The sequence below is a fragment of the Penicillium cinerascens genome (assembly GCF_028974065.1).
Source record: "Penicillium cinerascens strain IBT 15544 chromosome Unknown contig_16_segment0_segment0, whole genome shotgun sequence".
Lineage (NCBI taxonomy): Eukaryota > Fungi > Ascomycota > Eurotiomycetes > Eurotiales > Aspergillaceae > Penicillium > Penicillium cinerascens.
The window spans coordinates 843,945-861,580 of record NW_026695286.1 but is presented as its reverse complement, the minus strand read 5'-3'; the positions used below and the strand labels follow the sequence as shown (position 1 = coordinate 861,580).

The window sequence follows — 17,636 nt, the reverse complement described above, 5'->3', positions numbered from 1 at the left end:
GTTTAGCACTAGATTATGCGAGAGGCTGTGGAAAAGTCATCCATCCCTTGAACCACTTCCACAGTAGAATCCACTATCTCGAAAACTGGCAATTCAGCCAAGCGGTTGACTATCGGGTAAAGCGTGGGCAGTTCCTGTTCACCCCGGGCTGTAATCTTGAATCTTGCTGCTGATGTTCGCAGGCGCCGCTTAACAACTGGAGGGGACATCTTCACAAGCACAGCGTAGTCCGCATCCGCCATTTCTCGACACGGTTGATCTGTAGTCGTGGGGATATATTTGTGCACTAAGAGGCAGTCTCTGCCTGGAAGGGCTGTGTCATTGACCTTTCTTGGCCCCTCCACGGCCTGTTCCTGCAGCGTAGTCATTGAGACCGAGGCCCATTGAACCCTGTTCCAACTGACCACAGCATGATATTCAGCATCTGAAGGCTGTTGGACCACAATATCCGAAAATAACTTAGGCCACCCGAGCTCCTCACGACCGGTGAGGATAGGATCCGTGAGATTTTCGAAGAGAACAGGACAGTACGATCCCTGAATCGTCGAGCCGTCCTGCCGACAATATTGCACCCCGTGGAAACGAAAAGTAATTAGTTCGTAGCCCTTACCACTGAGCCATGGTAATCCCTGAATTGACTGAACGGAAACACTTGCTTCTGCAACCGTGTCTGGCGAAATTAGGCTGTAGGCAGGTGAGGGGAGAAGGTTGCGCAAAAGTGTCCCGCTCGTCTTGAATGTAATGGTGGCCACTGTGGAGAGTGCTCCTGATAGCCCGTTAGGGCGAGGGTAGCTCCAACCATCTTGCCTTGGTCCAGGTAGAGGTCCAAATACAATCGGCTGGCGCCAGTAACAACGTGCCCTTCGTTGCCACTGATATTCACGTAGCCGCTGGGACGAAGCGTGAATTTCATCGTGGCTAAATCCATACTCAAGATAATTGGATACTAGAAGAACTGGGTCAACTTCTTCCATTATTGTATATGTGTTTGTTACAATTACCTTTCCACTTCTCCACGCTCTCACCGTTGCTGACACTGTTGTTCTCGTGGCCCACAAGCCGGCTGAAGTTTTGTATGTCAGTAGCTCTCCGGTACCGAGATTCGCTGTATAGACGCAGGCGTTCGGGAACTTCGTCGGTGCTGTGAAGCTGAGATAACAAAATCCCCAAACTAACACCATCTTCCATGGCCATAGCGCCCCCTTGGGCTAGGTGAGGAGTAAATGGGTGCGCAGCATCCCCAACGAGAGCTAACCGGCCGCTCACATAGTCAGGAAGCGTAGCCATGTCCAGGAGCGGGTATAGCTTCAGGTCCTTTTCATCACATTTACGCATCGTATCCACGAGTGGTAAAGCAAAGTCGTGGAAAATCTGCAACAGCATCTGCTTCGATCCGGCCATGGAGTAATTGTCGCTCACACAAGATGATAGCTCAGCGGGGTAAATGCACACAAAATTGAGCAATGTGTTTCGAACACATGGGTATATGACAACCTTGCGGTTATCTTGGTAATACATGTCCATTGACCCGGAAGTCTCCATGATTGACGCGGTACGCGAGTCTGCATGAACCTCAGAGATGGGTACCAGGAACCGGAATGCGTTGAATAATGCAGGAGCTGGAGCAATGGTATGGTTTGGGATGGCCAACCGACACCGAGAATGAACCCCATCAGCGCCTATAATGACATCTGCTTGGACCGACCGACCGTTCTCCAGTAATATAACTCCGTTAAGAGAATCTACTGAAATTACAGGCACACCTGTATGTAGCCGGGTGGATACGCCACCGCTATCCTCAGAGAGAGCTTTTTTCTTCAGTTGATTGTGGAGGTGGGCTCGGTGGGCAAGGATCCAGGGCTAATAAAAGAGGGTGAGTAAGATTGTAAGTAAAGAACGGGATGAAGGTCTAACCTTCTGCCATCGATGACTATTTGCTGCGATATCGATGCGTTTCAGAAGTCCGCCAGACGCGGAGTAAAATCGAATCTATTTGCCAACTCCGGAGTTAGCATTGTCGTGTAGAAACAGTGAGCCTAGACACTGAGTAATTGAGACTAATCAGACCTGCTCTAGCCGGGTACCTCCTTGCTCCTCATGGTCTACTCCCAATTGGCTCAAGATACTGTTGGCATTGGGCGTGATATGGATTGCGGCTCCAATCTCATTGGCTAGCTGGGATCGTTCATAAATCTGCGTGGGTTTTTTTAGTAAGTTGACACAGACATTTTGGGTCTACCGTATATGAGACGAAGGCAGTGGTGAAAATAACTAACATCCACATGGTGACCTGCTCGTCGCAAGGCGATGGCAGCTGTAAGGCCTCCGATCCCGGCTCCCACAACCGCTATGCGCAATGATACTCCACGTGAATTTTCCATCCTCACCGCTGGCGTGGTCACTCGAGAGTTTTCGTGAAAGAAAATCTAGAATGTTTAGGTAGGCTCATCTTACTACTTCGGTGTGACAACCAACCTTTTTATGATGCTGATCTTGACCCCGGGCTCGTATGGGGGTCCCTTCCGGGGTTCCCTTGGGGTGCCGCGGAAGAAGATGGGGAACGGCAGGAGTCCCGGAACGGCGGGAGTTGCCAGCAATCCGTCTGGGTGATGTTATGGCATCAGATATGCTGCTGCGTAGACGAAGTCACTGAGCATCATGGGGTGGTTATCCTAACTTTGCGCGCTCACAGCCAACAACACCTTGACATTGCGGCGCAGCTTGCGAAGCGATTTGGTTATTAAGAACTGTAGTACAGTACGGCTGGGAAAACCAAGTTCCCCGGTCCCCCGCCTCGAATGTTACAAGGTACATATGTATTCAAAGACCATGTTCATTGATACCAAATCTCTTTGATATGTTTTATCTTAGGACAACGTTGAGCCACCAATATCGCTGCCTTTTTCTGGTTCTTGCGTTGCATTCCCCAGCCTGTTTTACTCATAATAAACTTGAACTCTTTATGGACATGTACATATAGCACATAGCCATGTAGTAAATTTGAAGTTCTACCAATAAGTAATTGCGATTCAGTACTGAAGCGATGGACAAAATGACTAGAAGGAATATATATTGGCTCCAGACGAAGGCAGTAACAAGTCTACCTGTCTGAGTGTTCAATCAGACTTCTTGGGAATGATTGGAAGCTGAATGTAGTTCTCGGTGTCGGGACCAAAACAAATATGATTGATTCCCGACAACTTATCGCTGCTTCTGTCGATAGGGCTGTCGTGGAGGAAGAGTCCACTTCCCTCCGTGTCACCGGAGGATATCTCAAACACAAGTCGATCTCCTATCTCCATCACCACATTAGTGGGCCAGATCTCGACATCAACCTCGTAAATCTGGTCACAGACTAGAGTATCACAGTCCGTGGAGAAATATTCCCGGTGTGGCAAGTATTCACGCTGCTTAGGGTGGTTTCCACGAATTTTGCGAAGACTGCAACGCAGCCAGCCCTTCGTGATGGGAACTGGATCCCCAACAGTTCCAGTGTACAAAATTTCCTTACCCTGCGGGTCGAAGTGGCGGAGCGTCACGAACAAATCCATCTCGTGTGGCTGAGTTGTGCTCGATCCGGCTGCTGAGATAGAGACACTCAGATGTGCCAATGGATGCCCGGTAATCTCCACTTCTTGCTCAAATGGGTCAGATGAGAATTGAACCAGCTGCGGGTTCTTGATGGAGCCGTTCGCCTCATAGCTAATTTTCGAGCTGCTGGAAAAGATCGGTTTCGTGAGAGACATCTTGTGGTCGGTTGCAAGGTGAAACTTCTGATACTGGGTCCGCGCAATAGGCCATTCTAATTCATCTCGCCTCATGAATAGTTTCTCGGCTGTAGCGTTGTTGTACCCGACGTTTCCCTTCCGAAGTAGGAGACTCACCGGAGCCACCGCTCCGGGTCGAGTCCAGCCGACACGATCTTCACCCTTCAGCCAGGCATCCAGGAAGCTTTGCTGCATCTCGACCTCCTCTTTATAGTAGAAGGGAAGGTCATGACGTCCGACTATGAAACGCAAATACTTGAACCGAGACGAAGCGTGCATGTAGCCTAGCACATTACCCCGTAGATGTAGGCTAATGCCGCCCCAGTTGGCCACGGACAGGAGAGGAACCTTTATATCCTCTAACTTAAAGTCGCGAGAAGCATAGTAGGGATCGTCACGATAGCAGTGCTCTTCGTTATCTTTAGTCTGATCTCGTCGATTCCGTTGGAGTTCAGCGGGAGACAGTGACCCCTCGATCGTATCCTCTCCCCATTTCGAAGCTGCTCGGCCCGGACGACCGTACTGGTTTGTGTCGACCTGTCGGTTCCACCAAAAGCGGATAAATTGGTTGGAGAGAATACCGCCATGGCGGCATCGATCGCGATAATAGTCAGACATTCCTTCCCACGGGATAATACACGTGAGACCACGAGGTGCCCTGGCTGCCGCTCGCCACTGCGTACCGGCGTAATAGCTAATTCCAAGCAATCCGACCCGGCCTGTTGACCAGGACTGGTCAGCTGCCCACTCAATGGCTTGGCAGAAAGCATCACAGGTCTCCGAAGACATGGTATCAAGCATTCCTGGCGACTGCCCTGCACCCCGCTCATCGACTCGAACAACGACATAGCCCTGACTGGTCCAATATACTGGGTCTGGAGTCTCCCATGCCGAATAGCACGACCTCTGATCCGGGTTAAGTTCGGCAAACGACGATGGATGGAAGCTTTAGGCGAGTGTTAGAGCCGCACCTCTCAATGGATACACGGACTACTTACTCTCTGTAAGGGATGTCCTTGCCATACGGGCCGTATGTCATGATGACAGGAGCCTTTGTGCCATTTAGCGTCGCTAGGGGGCGGTAGACGTTGCAACGAATTGGAAGATAGGAGTCCTTGATGGCAATGGAAACATTTTTCTCGACAAACAAATCATTTTCAAGATCTTCCAAGTTCACTTGAATATCTTTCACGTTGAAGGGCATGATTTCGCGTGTTTTCCTCAATGATCGGCTTTGGCAAGGAAGATAGGGCAAGACAACACCTTTTGTTCAGGCCCGAGAGAAAGGCTTTATGGCTTTTAGCAGCATGCTAATCTATGATAATCTGGGGTACCGCTTTCAAATAGTTGAATAACAAGGGGACCCACTGCCGGAAGTCGTCTCCAACGGCTGCCTTTGGGGTTCCGGTGGATTGGGATGACCACCATGAAGACCGCCCATAGAGGGGCACGTCCTTGATGTTCCTTAGAGAGAGAGGGGAGTAATAGAGTCATTACCTTAGCCAGTTAATACAGCTCAAGAGTGGCAGGTTGAGAAAGACTGACTTGGTCAACAGATGATGATAGCTATGGGGATTGAACGAGGTCCGGCTAAGCTGCTTTGCTTATTGCATGGCATAGAGTTCCACCTTTCCCCCTAACCCCGTAAACTTCCGAGCTTTGAGCTCCTGTACCCCATCGGAACTTTCTTCTGCCACGAATTCCCGGATTTGAGAATCATGTGAATTGGATGGGCCGGTCGGCGATATAGCGCCCACTACCCCCGCATGACCCGGGACATGTTACAAGGGTCAGGTGTACGTAATGTGGCCCGAATAAGACCGAGCGGATGGTCATAAAGAGATTCTGACAAGCGGAAGCTATTGCAGGTCGCTCAAGGTATGCACTGTTCAAGTTAAAAAAGGTCTGGTGTTGGTTAAGGTTAGGTAATACTCGGGAGGGTGCTCTCCCATATAATTCTTCGCTTCTTGAAGAAGTGCATCACAGTACATATTGATCCTTCATGGCGTATTATTTGCTGTTCATTCGGGCCGTGACGAAGACCAGTCCTCTAGCAGTATTGGGGAGGGGGGAGTAGTAGGAGAAATTTTGGAGTGAGTTGTCTCATATCAGCCCTGCCTAGGCTTGTGAAGCTGCCAGGTACAGTATTTTGGACACGTTATTTCGTTTATGTTCAAGAACGTAATCAGACTGATAGGGCGATAGCAGCCGGTCTGGCTCCTCTATTATCAATATTCTCTTCTTCACATAGCAGAAGGTGACTCATAGCTATTGGTATTGACTATTTTCACCACATTTTATCTTTGTAGGCTTAACTACTAGTCTGCGAACCGCCCCATATCGCAGGAACAGGAGGCCCCCAGACAGCCATATTTCCTGCTGCAGCTCGTGTGACCTGAGCGTCATCGTTCACCATATCGCCATCTGCATAATGCTCGACAATGAACTCGCTGGTATCATACCAATAATCGAAAACTTGCGAGCCATGGAAATGGCGGCCGATTCCCCAGACAAGCCGATACTTCTGGTCCTCCAGCCACTTATGACCCATGAATTGTGTGTCCAAATCCTCAACTTCAAAGGATGAGTGATGCGGTTTGGTATCAGGTGTGCCCCCCCTTGCGACGAGAAAGCAATGGTGATCAACGTATCGTTTTCCCAAGTCAAGGCGGAAGAAAGTAGCCACGTCCACAGATGCGTTTTCCTGAGCGTGCAAGATGTCTGTTGGGATAAAATTGAACCGGTCCGCATACCAGGCACACGTAGCTTCATAGTTGCCCGTGGTGTACCCGAAATGGCCCAACTTGTGGATTTTCGCCGGGCCTGGTGCAAGCCGCACAAATTGGCCTATTGTCGTGAGTACATCGCATGACATGCTGATATGGAGAATGCCCATTTGAACTTACCCTTCCGTTTCTTCTCAAAGGCACCGTTCACGGGAGTCCTTCCATCAATACACGCTGATTCAGGCCGCGCCGGGACATCTTTTGGTCTCTGGCCCCAGATGACGTGTATTTCGTACCCATTTGGGTCTTTGAGGATGGCAACTTCTCCGCCTCCAGGCACTCCTTCAACGTTCTTAATCCTGACTCCCTCTAACTTACATGCAAGGGCGAAGTCATCTTCAGACTTCGCCACAAATCCAGCCCCGATGAATCGTTTCGGATTTCCAGCTGGTGCTTGAGTGGCAATGTAGCTGTAATGATCGATGCCGTAACCGTTCAGATACATCGAGCCATCCACTTCACCTGCGAGTTCAAAGCCGAAATCGTGAGCAAATTTCATGAATTTCTCGAGGTCAGGATGCTCATAGATCACATATGCCAAATGATCGAGGATAATCTTGCGAGCCATGATGAAGTCACTTGGTAAAGGTGATTCACTATCGGATTGATGGTGCTGTATTGGATATTTTAAGGCTTGATGTTTTTTGATTGACAGGGAGAGTGAGTGAGAGTGAGAGAGACAGAGGCATTAAATATAGGCGCAACGATATAGTAGATGCTGCCTTTAATCTTGACCATGCCCCAGATGCGAGCGTGGTTGATGAAACAATATTATGGGGCACTAGTGGGATACCCGTTGGGGTACCGTTGGAGGAAACTGGGGGTGGCGTTGCGCCGAACTTGCTTCTGATATTACAAAATTTGCCTCGTGCTTCTTGTCAGATTTTTGCGCTTTCTCGTATTGTAACGGCCTACGGTTTTGGCTGCCTAGCCTGGTGCTGGGAGTAAGATACCAAAAGTTTACTCGTTTCTTGTTTTTCTTTACCCAAGAGTGCCTTCAGAAACTAACTGCTTTCCATGTTAGGAACTGCCCCCTTTGTGATCGGAAACATCTCTTGTTGCGATGTGGTGCATCTATACGAATTGCTCAAGTGCATTGATAGGGGGCTATGTCTCTTCTGGCGATATTGAACGGTCAAGATAGTCACGTCGATATGTCAACTATATGAAACATGGACCCATTGGCATTGGTTTCTACATGCAGTGTTTGTAATAACACTCAACTCAACTATTATATTTTCTTTTAACGGTGGGAGTCTGCGAGAAACATGTCAAGTCTGAAGGGGCGATGTGAATGGAGTAAATCGGGAGGACATCTATGGGCTAGCCGGCCAAAATTAACGTAGAACATAGTATGTTATTTATGTCTATTCAGCATTATGAGCGTAGTGCGTTGAGTCCTTCGTATGTACGACGTGTGCATGCATTGGACTGCGGCGGATCTTAGGTGTAGATGCAGGCAGCAGGACCCTTAATTCTCCCTGCAATTCACACAGCTTTTCAATTGGCGCACTCACTCGCTGGTATGTCCCCTGTACTGTGACCCAAATCCTCTTTCAGTGGCTCTCCATTGACCAGCACAGGTTGAGCATCCTGTAAAACATATGCCATCCGACACCACCGGGTAAGATCAGGATTTCTCCAGGCGTGATTTGTCCCTCGTTGGACGGAGACATCCCCGCGGTGCAGAAAGCGCTTTTCTCCAGACGCAAGAATAAGCTCAATCGTGCCCTCAATGACAATCCCAAAATCTAGACTGCGGGTCCGATGCATCATGGATTCAAATCCCGGCGCGAAGTCCACTATCCTCCAAACTGTCCCACCCGGATTCACAAGGCCCAGTTTCTTGGATGCGGTGATTTGGTCATGTTTGGCCAAATCATGGCCGTCGTTTAAAGAGACAGGAAACTCTGACGTCGTGTAGAGCACCGAGAACGCCATGCTATTGTTGTCATAGGCTTGCCAGTTTCCTGGGCGGGCTGGCAGGAAGGCTTCATTGCCGAATTCATCATGATCGGTGATATTGATATTGACGCCGGGGAGATCTGGCGCTAATTGGCCCTCGTTGGGGCGATTTTCGCTCATTGTGATTTTTAATTTCTGCAAGAAGATGGGATACTCAAAGATATAGCGAATGAGGCGCCTTTGGAAAATCTTTGGCGATTTAAATGTGGAAACGAATACCAGGGAAAATAGTTGTCTCGCACTGGGCTACTATCCGCTGCTTTAAAGTTCGCGGTATGGATGGCGACTGAAGCCTGTAATTATGTTGGCTCTACAGGACTCAATCCGTACCCGTCATCGGTCTCGGAACCCCATCGGAACCCCATCGGAACCCCATTAATACTCCGGCGTTGCCGGGAACTACACATGTTTTCGTAGTATGTTTTCTTCCGCCCCTCCCCTTTTGTTTTTAACCTATTTGGCAAAATAGATGACATTAGTGACTCTTCCCTAGAACACAGAGACGTCCTGTAAATTAGCACACACATATTGCTATTTCGGAAAATCTATCTTGGTGCGTGCCATCCTCCTGATGATGGACAAGACGCTGTTTGAACGTAGCTTGTGCATGGTCACTTCCTACAGTATAGCTCCCCAACGGAGGTGGATGAATGCAATAGCAGCTACAGGGTCTCAGACTGTGGGCTCTCAGTCAAAAAAAAAATAATGTTCATTAAAATAAACCGGATGAGCAGGAGGGGAACTATCCTACGATAGACCATGAGGCAATGTCGAAGAAAAAAGGTTAAGCCAGACATGCACGGATTCATGGCCTAAGAACGCAGAAAAAGAATCCTTCAGGTGGAGGCTTCCACACTTAGTCGCTGTAGAACAGAGGACATCACCTGGCAACAACCCCACGGGAGTTGGTTCAACTCATGGATAAACGTCCTCAGAACCTTAAGACTCCCGTACTGCCTGCTAGATGAAGAGTGTGCCCGTAAGTTCTGCCAAACGACGAGCGCGGATGAAAAAAGAGTAATTGGTAGCCAGATAGGGAGCTGACTGTCCAACGATCTCTGAGAAACATCAACATGGTCCAGAACCTTCCAAGCATAATTCACGGGATCGCCTGATACAGAAACTTGATCAGAACCAGACGCTAGCACCATGTCCTGTGATGGTAGCCCACTGCCCGGGAAGACTGCGTATCCAGCTATGCAGGACAAAAGCGGGAGGATGGGGCAAGAGAGCACAAGTTTGCAGAAAAAGAAGAGTGCCAGAATGTTCTGGTCGGCGTTATCCCCGAAATGTCGATGCCAGCAGTCAAGTGCGCCCGACAACAACTTTTGTTGCCTCTCCCTCTCTCTGGAACGAGAAAGAGGGGTGAACGGGTTGATAGGCGGATCCTTTGAGCGCATCCGGTGAGCTAAATCATTGCGCTGGATATAAATAATGTCGCACAGCAAAGCGACAAGTAGGAGTAAAATATCCTCTCGACTATGGATGTTGCTCGGCAGTGGTTCATAGCTGTTGAGCAGTTGCCGATAGACCTGCTGAAACTGGTATCCCGAGGAAGGAAGTTCTAGAAAAAGCTCTGTTGTTGACAGACTGGGTAAAGTTTGGAAGTGGGCGGCAGAAAGGACGTCGACCATAAATGTGTAGCTGATATGAAGGCTAGAGGAGACATATAGTTAGAAGGCATTATGAGCGCGTACTCAGATGTCTTACCTCCTTGGGCTACTAAGACATGATCCGAGTTTTGGGCTCATTTGCAACCGCTTCAGGATCTGCCCAGTCAGTATGAGTTAGAAGTTCAGGTTTTCTGAGTGAGTCTTTTTCTCCAACGCTTCTTACCGTTGTTCCATATGCTAACAAGGCGCGCGATGCATCCCATATTGTTGGATTTGCGCTCAGAAGACCGTAAGTTGCGAGCAAGGAACTCTAGTTTCGCACGCAAGTAAGCTCCTGATGAGCAATTGAGTTGGAAAATATGAAGGCAATATCACGAGAGGCTTCTTACCGCTAAAAGCATTTCATCATTGCGTGACTCGCGGTTGTCCATTTCCACCGTTACAATCCAAAGTTTAACACCAAGTACGAACAGGTTTACCGACTCAGCGAGCGGTGAGCTTGAATAATCGTCATGTATGAAAGAACTTGCGTTCCTTGACACGAGGGAAGACATGCACGCTTGTGCGTATACGAGAGGCGTGGGGTGCCGTATACCCTTGCGAGAAAAGCTGAAGAGATCAAGCTCGTTGAGATACACATGACGCTTGAATGTCTCAGAAAAGGAACATTTCAAACGTTCTAATACGTCGTCCCAGCCACTAGCATTGACCAGATCGGACAAAAGAGACAGGGGATAAGTGGCCTGGCCAGTTGGCATCTGCTCAGCGCATTAACCACCATGGAACACTTATGGTAAGGGGCAATTGGAGTCGACTAACGTCCTGCCTGCTTTGCAAATAGCCAATCCCCGGTAATGGATCATCCGTAGCTGGAAGCAGGGGTTTGCAGTCCTGCGCATCCTGACTTTGCAATAGTGCTACTTTGAAGCACTGGATATTCTCGCGATCGGGTACTTGGTTGGCCTCGGATATATCCCACTGAGTCGGTTTCCATTCGGAAGGTAGCGGTGTACAAGATCTTGAGGCATTGCTGGTTTCTTCCATGCACGACATCTTGGGGAAGACCACAAAAGAAGGACCACGCATTAAATTTCTTGGTATGATATGGCGGAGTGCGGAGTGCAGGAGGCTACGGATCTCTTTTCGCTATTCGCCACTACTGTCTGGATTTAAAGCGGGGAAAATTTAGGTTAAGACGTGAACGAGGGCTTTGTACGAAGCCGGTTTCCGGCCTTCGGACCAACTGATTACTTTTGGCCCGGAGTAGGTAGGCGGTCAGTCTGGTGCAAGGCGTATAAATTGCTGGCAAAGGTCACTGAGTGCGATTCAGAAGCGGCTGCAATACTGCCCTACCAGTGTTCACCACGAATATTAACATGGAGGAGCAGCACACACCAGGTTCGCAAATGAACAAGGAGGTAGGTCGATTCTTCATGGCTTATATTACTCGCATGTTCTTGACTAGTGAGAAGTGCGATGTCTGCTATCGGCGCTTCACAAGATCTGAACACCTGGTCCGACACCGCCGTACTCGTGTGTACCCTAAGGCCCCGGTTCCATCATGATGTCTTGACATTAATTATTCCAGATACAAAAGAGAGGCCATTCACCTGTAATGACTGTGGTCGGAAGTTTCCTAGGCTCGATGTCAAAAACCTGCACATGAAGCGGTTCCATCCCGACAGCTTGCAACAACAACAAGACCCACCTCCAGGAACTTTCGGTCTGTCAGCTTTGAAGAGAAGCCGGGTGCGGGTAGCATGCGACAACTGCCGCAGACGAAAAATTAAGTGTAATAACAGCATGCCATGCGCACAGTGTACATCATCGGCTTTGCTGTGCACAAACTCCTATTTAGCGGCGCGTTCCGAGGACATATCGCACATAGCTGGGCCCACCTCTACTTTAACCCAACCTATGCCGACAACTTCTGAGATCTTCACGAATCGGGCGGATTACATGACTCCGCCGTCGGCCCAGGCGGGATGGGACGATGATCCTTCAGTAAACACTGGGGCCGGAGTAGGCCTATTGAGCCCTTTCGGGCCAGTAATGGCAGGAGGGGAAGCCAACTTACCCGACGAAGTGACAAGGACAGTTGAATCTCCCAAAGATTTGTTTCGCTTGGATGAAACGGATCTGGACGACATATCTTGGTTCGCGACCCCTATGGTACGTTTCTCCTTCATCTGGTTTCTCACCCGTATCCATTGTTAAATAAGGCATAGGACAACGCCTTTTGGCTGGGCTCTTCCTACGAAGGGTTTAGCAGCACATTTGGCATGCCTCCAGTGTCCAATGGGGGCTCCAGCCGTACTCTTGGGACGCCAGCTGCAATGCCCCAAGTGACCTCAGCATCGAGCGGCTGTTCTGGTCAAGTGCATGGTCCGATACTACAGCTCCAAAATCACCAACCCCCGAAACCGCTGGACCTAGAAGTCTATGATCGAGAGGTAGTTAATGTCTTCCTGAACATTTTCTACGACCACGTTCCCGCTTCTTTCCCCGTCTTCAGTAGGTCTGCACCCCCCAGAGCAGGCAGACCCGATTATTACCTATCCATGGCGGCTGTTGGCGGGCTGTACTGCTCTGTGGTAGGAAGCTATCAGATTGCGAAAGCGATGTATAATGACGCCCGAAGAACGATCCTTGGGACAGTAAGTCCATCTGGATTACTTGACGTTATTCCTTTCTCCGCAATCCCTCACCCTGCCCCATTAGAGGCCGACGCAATAACAAGTGATAGACCAGTTCCCTTTTTCGAGATGCTGGGACATTGGCGAACTTAGATGATGCCCTGATTGATATTAAAACTGTAAGTTAATGTAACTTCCCTTAGACTCAACCTAATCTTTCATCTGTAGCTCCTTCTACTCGAGATATATGGTCTCTGTAGCGGTGACAGACGAAGCTACGAATTGACAGAGGCCCATCATCTGGACTTGCAGCTAGTAAGTTCTATCTGCCCGGGAGTTCACTACTCTCAAACTCTACAATGCATTATCTTATGTTTTATTCGTTAACCAACACTTCTACTGGCTGTCAAACGGTTCAATGAACAGCAGGCTCACTCCGCGCGAATTGGCGCCCCTGAAGAAGAGGTCAAGTAAACTTGTATCTACCTTCTACTTGTGAGCAGCTACTGATCGCTATGTCTAGCCTACTGGAGTCCTTGTACGCGCTCGACTTGTACCGGGTGGTCATCGTGCAACGTCCTCCAATGAATCAAAGCTACCGGACGGACAACTGGAATTCTAGTATAAAGAGCTCCGAAATGGCGGGTTTTCTTGATCTTGCGGACGCCCTCTCTACTCCTGGGGCCGCCATAGAGAATCCAATTATGAGAAAGCATCATTTTGGAGCTCTCGCATCGCTCAGCGCTTTTGTCTGGCCTGCCCTCAGGACGAGGTCAGAGCTGGGCCACCCAGAAAACCCACTATGGAATGTGGATTTTGCAGTGGCATGTTGCGACAAATGGCTTCGCGGTCAGGGCTCCAATAATGGCTCGTCATCTTTGGTCATGTATCATACTACTTCTCTCATGCTTCATGTTGATATATTGCTATTACAGAGATTCGCTACCCGACATTCGGACATCGAATCTCAGGGGCAGGATTTGAGTGGCCCGTTCAAGGCGCTGCGGACCTGGGCTCACAGCGAAGCCCACCAAGCTGCCCTGTGGCATGCGCGGTCCATTTTCCACTATATTGAGACCATATATGACCGCACTCTCCACAGAAACAGCCAGGCCCTCCCGGTTGACTCATCCACTGCTCGAATTGTCGGGATCGAGGGGTCCTCGGTGTCTCGACGTCTAACCATCGCCGAAGCTCCCCATGTACCATATGCAACGTATTTTGCTACGATTGTCTTGTGCACCAGCGCTGCCTTGATGCAAGGCCCGGACCCTGAGTTCACGGCATACCTAACCAAGGGAAAGCATTTTCTATCACAGAGTCGACTGTGCATTGCAAAGCTACTGAGCCGAGTGCTAGACGGGGCTCGATGGCCCTCTGCCTTCACTGAAGCTCGATCAGAAACGGCGATGCAATCATAGGGAGGGCACGTCGATTCGCCCGCCTGAATTAGAATCAATGTAACTAATTAGAAGCAATGTAACTGTTATGCATATAATCGCAAAAACCAGTTCCCTCATACGGCCAGAGGTCAGCGGTCAGTGTATCACTTTTATTCCTGCTAATATTACCAATAGCCAAACCAACATCAGTAAAAACGCATCTTGCGAGGGAAATATAATGGTAGGGCATGCGAAGTCCAGTCCGGCATTTGAAAGGTCATAATTTCTCTTTCACATCCTGGCATAGTGTTAATCGGCATTTGAATAATGACAGTCTGTCACGAGCAGAACATGCACCAAGATTTGAGGAACCATTCAAGATATAGTACAGACCATTACGTATTGTACATATTTTTATGTCGGGCTCTTTTATCTCCCGTTTTGGAATATGAACAGAATGAAAGGCTAACTTGCAGTACCGGTGGGGTAACTACTGATGGCGTGGGGTTCCGGTGGGGTACCGATGGGGTACCGTCAACAACAACAGCTCTGAACCTGGAGCCATGGCGGCTTCTGTGTACTGGATTGAGGCAATGGAACACGTCCGTCATAAGCCGGGCACATCGCCCTTTTTAGGGTTGGCTTGATTATGGCCCTACGCACCCCCCGGCCGACTATGGCCCGTCCCGTTTATTTGCGAGTGTCTCTCCTATTGGGATTTAGTGGTTATAGGGGTCCCAGAATTTCAAAAGGTTAAAAATACGATTTATTTAGAATGCTACCAATTTTTCGAGGTTTCAGGCAAGTAGAAGATTGATTTTGGCACGGTCAAGTTAGCCGGTTTGTTTTTGATAGGGTGCTACCCATAGACCCTAACGGGAGCTAGGATTTTGGTGCCAACCACCATAGGTAAATATATTCTCACAGCTTTCAGCTATATAGCTATTAGAGGTGATTAAGATATTTAGGGGTAGAGTTTATAGGCTAAAGAATCGCCCTGTCGTGGTTTGAACTTAATATATAATTTTGCGCCCGGCTTATGACGAACGTGTTCCATTGGAGTCCTTGAGATACTTTTTTTATCGAAAGAGCTCTCACTAAGGTCGTTTTGATATCACCGTTTACCCTGCTTCTCCATTTAAGATGGTTGAATAAGCGTTGTATTGAAGCCGCGTCACTATACTCCACTCTAAACAGCAAGATAACAGCCGAGATAATGATTTGAATCTATCTAAATTTCAATTATAAAAGCCAAGCCCAAATGAGACCGCACAAAACGCTACAAAAAGCCAAATGATACTTCCACAACGCCAATCCAATGATTACCCAAACAAAATCCAATTCCATCTCAGGCCCCCCAACCTGAATGCCACTTTACCTGTCGTGAATGCCAAAAAGCCCCCAATTTTAATGTTTGCAGAAACGAGACTTAACTAGTTTGAAACATCCTTGCCTTTTTGAAAGCGATCTTGCAGCGCCACCATAAGCGGCGGCTTATCCCAAAGGAAATAGACCTTCTGGTTGGCCCAGTCAGCGCTTTCGTGACACAGAGCAATATCGAAACGGTACAGCAGTTTGCAGAGAATGAGGCGGATTTCGCAGTATGCCAGGCTATGGAAGAGGATGTTAATATGCAACTTCCGTTTCCGGTTGGGAAATAATCACTTTTTCCCTAGACAGTTCCGTGGCCCCAGGCTGAAGGGCTGCAAGACATCTTTTCTGTCGTCAGCAAAACGGGGATCGTGCCCGAGCCATCGCTCTGGGAGGAAGACATCTGGGAAGGCAAAATTGGACGAAGAGTGGTACGAGGCGTAGTGGTGGCAGGCGGCAACAGTCTAGTAGAGAGGTGAGTGTGGTTTTCGGTTTAGAGAGATAGGAGACGTACCCCGCCAGGTACATAGTGACCATCAACCATTGATCCACCTGGTGGCATGATACGTGCGAGACTTGTGACGAAGGGCGGGTGCATGCGCAGGGACTCTTCGATGACGGCTGCCAGATATGGCAAGGTGGCAGCAGTGCGGAATGTGATCTCGTCTTCTGTAGCGAATGTAGTTCTAATCTCAGAGACGAGCTGGCTCATGATAGGTGGGCTGGTACAAAGGTAGAATATGCAGCCGGAAAGGAACGTTGCAGCGGTTTCACTGCCAGCGACGATGAGGATAAATGCATTCGAATGGATTTCTGCTCGGCTCATGATCCGCCCTCCGTCTAGATACTGGCCCTTCGCCTCGCTCAGTCCATTCTGCAGAATAGCAGAAATAAAGTCCGGCCTGGTCATGTTTGTCTCGAGACGTCGATCGACCTTCTGGGCTGCCAAGTCGAAGTGCTCAATGGCCTTTCGTTTGACTTCTTTTGGAATGAGAGCATGGAATATTGTTCCGACAATTGGAAATTGGTTTGCAACGCCTGCAATAGCAAGTGCTTTGATAGAGCTGAAGATTAATTGAATCCACGGGTGCAGCCGGCTGTCCTTGAGGCAATCGAATGACTCGCCAAACATCAAGTCGCCTGTGATGTCAAATGTAGTGTAATTCATCCAACTGCTGATGTCGACATGAGGAAAATTCTTCTTAGTTATCTCTGCACGTAGCTTTCCAATCATAGTATCGACATAACCCTTGATGAGTCCCTCCTGATCTCTTAGGGCTCGATCTGAAAATGCATGTGCCAATAGACGCCGCTGGCGCGCATGCACAGCATTGTCCACGGCACACACCAAGTGGTCAACGCCATTTGCCGGCGGCAGATAATGACTTTGATCTTTGGCAAAGCAACCTCCGGGCCTGGCACCGTAGATATCCCGAAAGGCCTGCGGGGTGTTGAAAGCCAACTCTTTAGGGCTGATCCGGATAACAGGGCCATACTGTTCATGTAAGGCCAAAATATCCAAGTGATGCCGACCCCGTAAGACAGAAAGCTGTCCGGGGATGCGTGAGATAGCCCAGAGATTAGGGCCTGGAAAACGACTGAGAGGCGACAAGTAAAGCTCGTAGATGATGCTACCAGCATACGCAACCAAAAGCTAGTTTTAGCGCCATATTAGTGCAGCCTAGATGAAAGCGGAGTAGGCTATAGGCTCGAGGAATAACAGCCAGGGAGGAGTTGGTAGGGCAGGATTCTGATGTGGGGTCCTGCAGCTGCAACAAACGAGGGCGTACGGGGATGGAACTTACCAGGACTGCTGCAGACAGGCTCCAGAACGGGATACTGGAGGTAGTCCATATTGTCCAAGATGAGACCATTGTGAAAAAGCGTAATGAAATGGGGATGAAGCCCAGGGTTTTGCAGATCAACGAGGCCATATTATTTACTCGTTTGGGGCCATCTGGTCGTCCTTCGCTGGGCGAGTGACTGAGGGAGAGGGTTCCCTGTATTCACAGAAGAGTTCCGTCTGTTGGGGCACCAAGTCCAAAGCAGAAGCCGAAGTGACACTACTTTTCCCGGCGGAATGGCGGAAGGTGACAGGTTTGGAAGCCGCTATAAC

General features: G+C 49.1%; 7 protein-coding genes across 7 annotated transcripts; 1 reads left to right on the top strand and 6 right to left on the bottom strand.

Moving 5' to 3' along the window:
• Nucleotides 1-8: 8 nt before the first annotated feature.
• On the bottom strand, nt 9-2,381 carry N7498_000319 (uncharacterized protein; the record flags this gene model as incomplete). The annotated part of the gene is made up of 5 exons (XM_058447382.1): nt 9-946; nt 1,026-1,860; nt 1,915-1,989; nt 2,068-2,193; nt 2,277-2,381. 5 exons carry the CDS (start codon nt 2,379-2,381, stop codon nt 9-11), a joined length of 2,079 nt encoding a protein of 692 aa, XP_058312793.1.
• A 735-nt stretch (nt 2,382-3,116) lies between these two features.
• Nucleotides 3,117-4,971, bottom strand: N7498_000318 (CocE/NonD family hydrolase; the record flags this gene model as incomplete). The annotated part of the gene is made up of 2 exons (XM_058447381.1): nt 3,117-4,713; nt 4,766-4,971. 2 exons carry the CDS (start codon nt 4,969-4,971, stop codon nt 3,117-3,119), a joined length of 1,803 nt encoding a protein of 600 aa, XP_058312792.1.
• Nucleotides 4,972-6,078: 1,107 nt separating this feature from the next.
• Nucleotides 6,079-7,121, bottom strand: N7498_000317 (uncharacterized protein; the record flags this gene model as incomplete). Its single annotated transcript, XM_058447380.1, has 2 exons — nt 6,079-6,614; nt 6,674-7,121. 2 exons carry the CDS (start codon nt 7,119-7,121, stop codon nt 6,079-6,081), a joined length of 984 nt encoding a protein of 327 aa, XP_058312791.1.
• Nucleotides 7,122-8,053: 932 nt separating this feature from the next.
• N7498_000316 (cupin domain-containing protein) lies at nt 8,054-8,638 on the bottom strand (the record flags this gene model as incomplete). Its single annotated transcript, XM_058447379.1, has 1 exon — nt 8,054-8,638. One exon carries the CDS (start codon nt 8,636-8,638, stop codon nt 8,054-8,056), a length of 585 nt encoding a protein of 194 aa, XP_058312790.1.
• Nucleotides 8,639-9,354: 716 nt separating this feature from the next.
• Nucleotides 9,355-11,217, bottom strand: N7498_000315 (uncharacterized protein; the record flags this gene model as incomplete). The annotated part of the gene is made up of 5 exons (XM_058447378.1): nt 9,355-10,174; nt 10,229-10,287; nt 10,355-10,441; nt 10,521-10,889; nt 10,951-11,217. The coding sequence occupies 5 exons, from the start codon at nt 11,215-11,217 to the stop codon at nt 9,355-9,357; spliced, it is 1,602 nt and encodes a 533-aa protein (XP_058312789.1).
• Nucleotides 11,218-12,048: 831 nt separating this feature from the next.
• On the top strand, nt 12,049-14,188 carry N7498_000314 (uncharacterized protein; the record flags this gene model as incomplete). The annotated part of the gene is made up of 7 exons (XM_058447377.1): nt 12,049-12,303; nt 12,360-12,645; nt 12,730-12,788; nt 12,878-12,946; nt 12,996-13,082; nt 13,194-13,237; nt 13,291-14,188. 7 exons carry the CDS (start codon nt 12,049-12,051, stop codon nt 14,186-14,188), a joined length of 1,698 nt encoding a protein of 565 aa, XP_058312788.1.
• Nucleotides 14,189-15,582: 1,394 nt separating this feature from the next.
• On the bottom strand, nt 15,583-17,394 carry N7498_000313 (cytochrome P450; the record flags this gene model as incomplete). Its single annotated transcript, XM_058447376.1, has 4 exons — nt 15,583-15,760; nt 15,815-15,984; nt 16,035-17,174; nt 17,326-17,394. The coding sequence occupies 4 exons, from the start codon at nt 17,392-17,394 to the stop codon at nt 15,583-15,585; spliced, it is 1,557 nt and encodes a 518-aa protein (XP_058312787.1).
• Nucleotides 17,395-17,636: the final 242 nt, after the last annotated feature.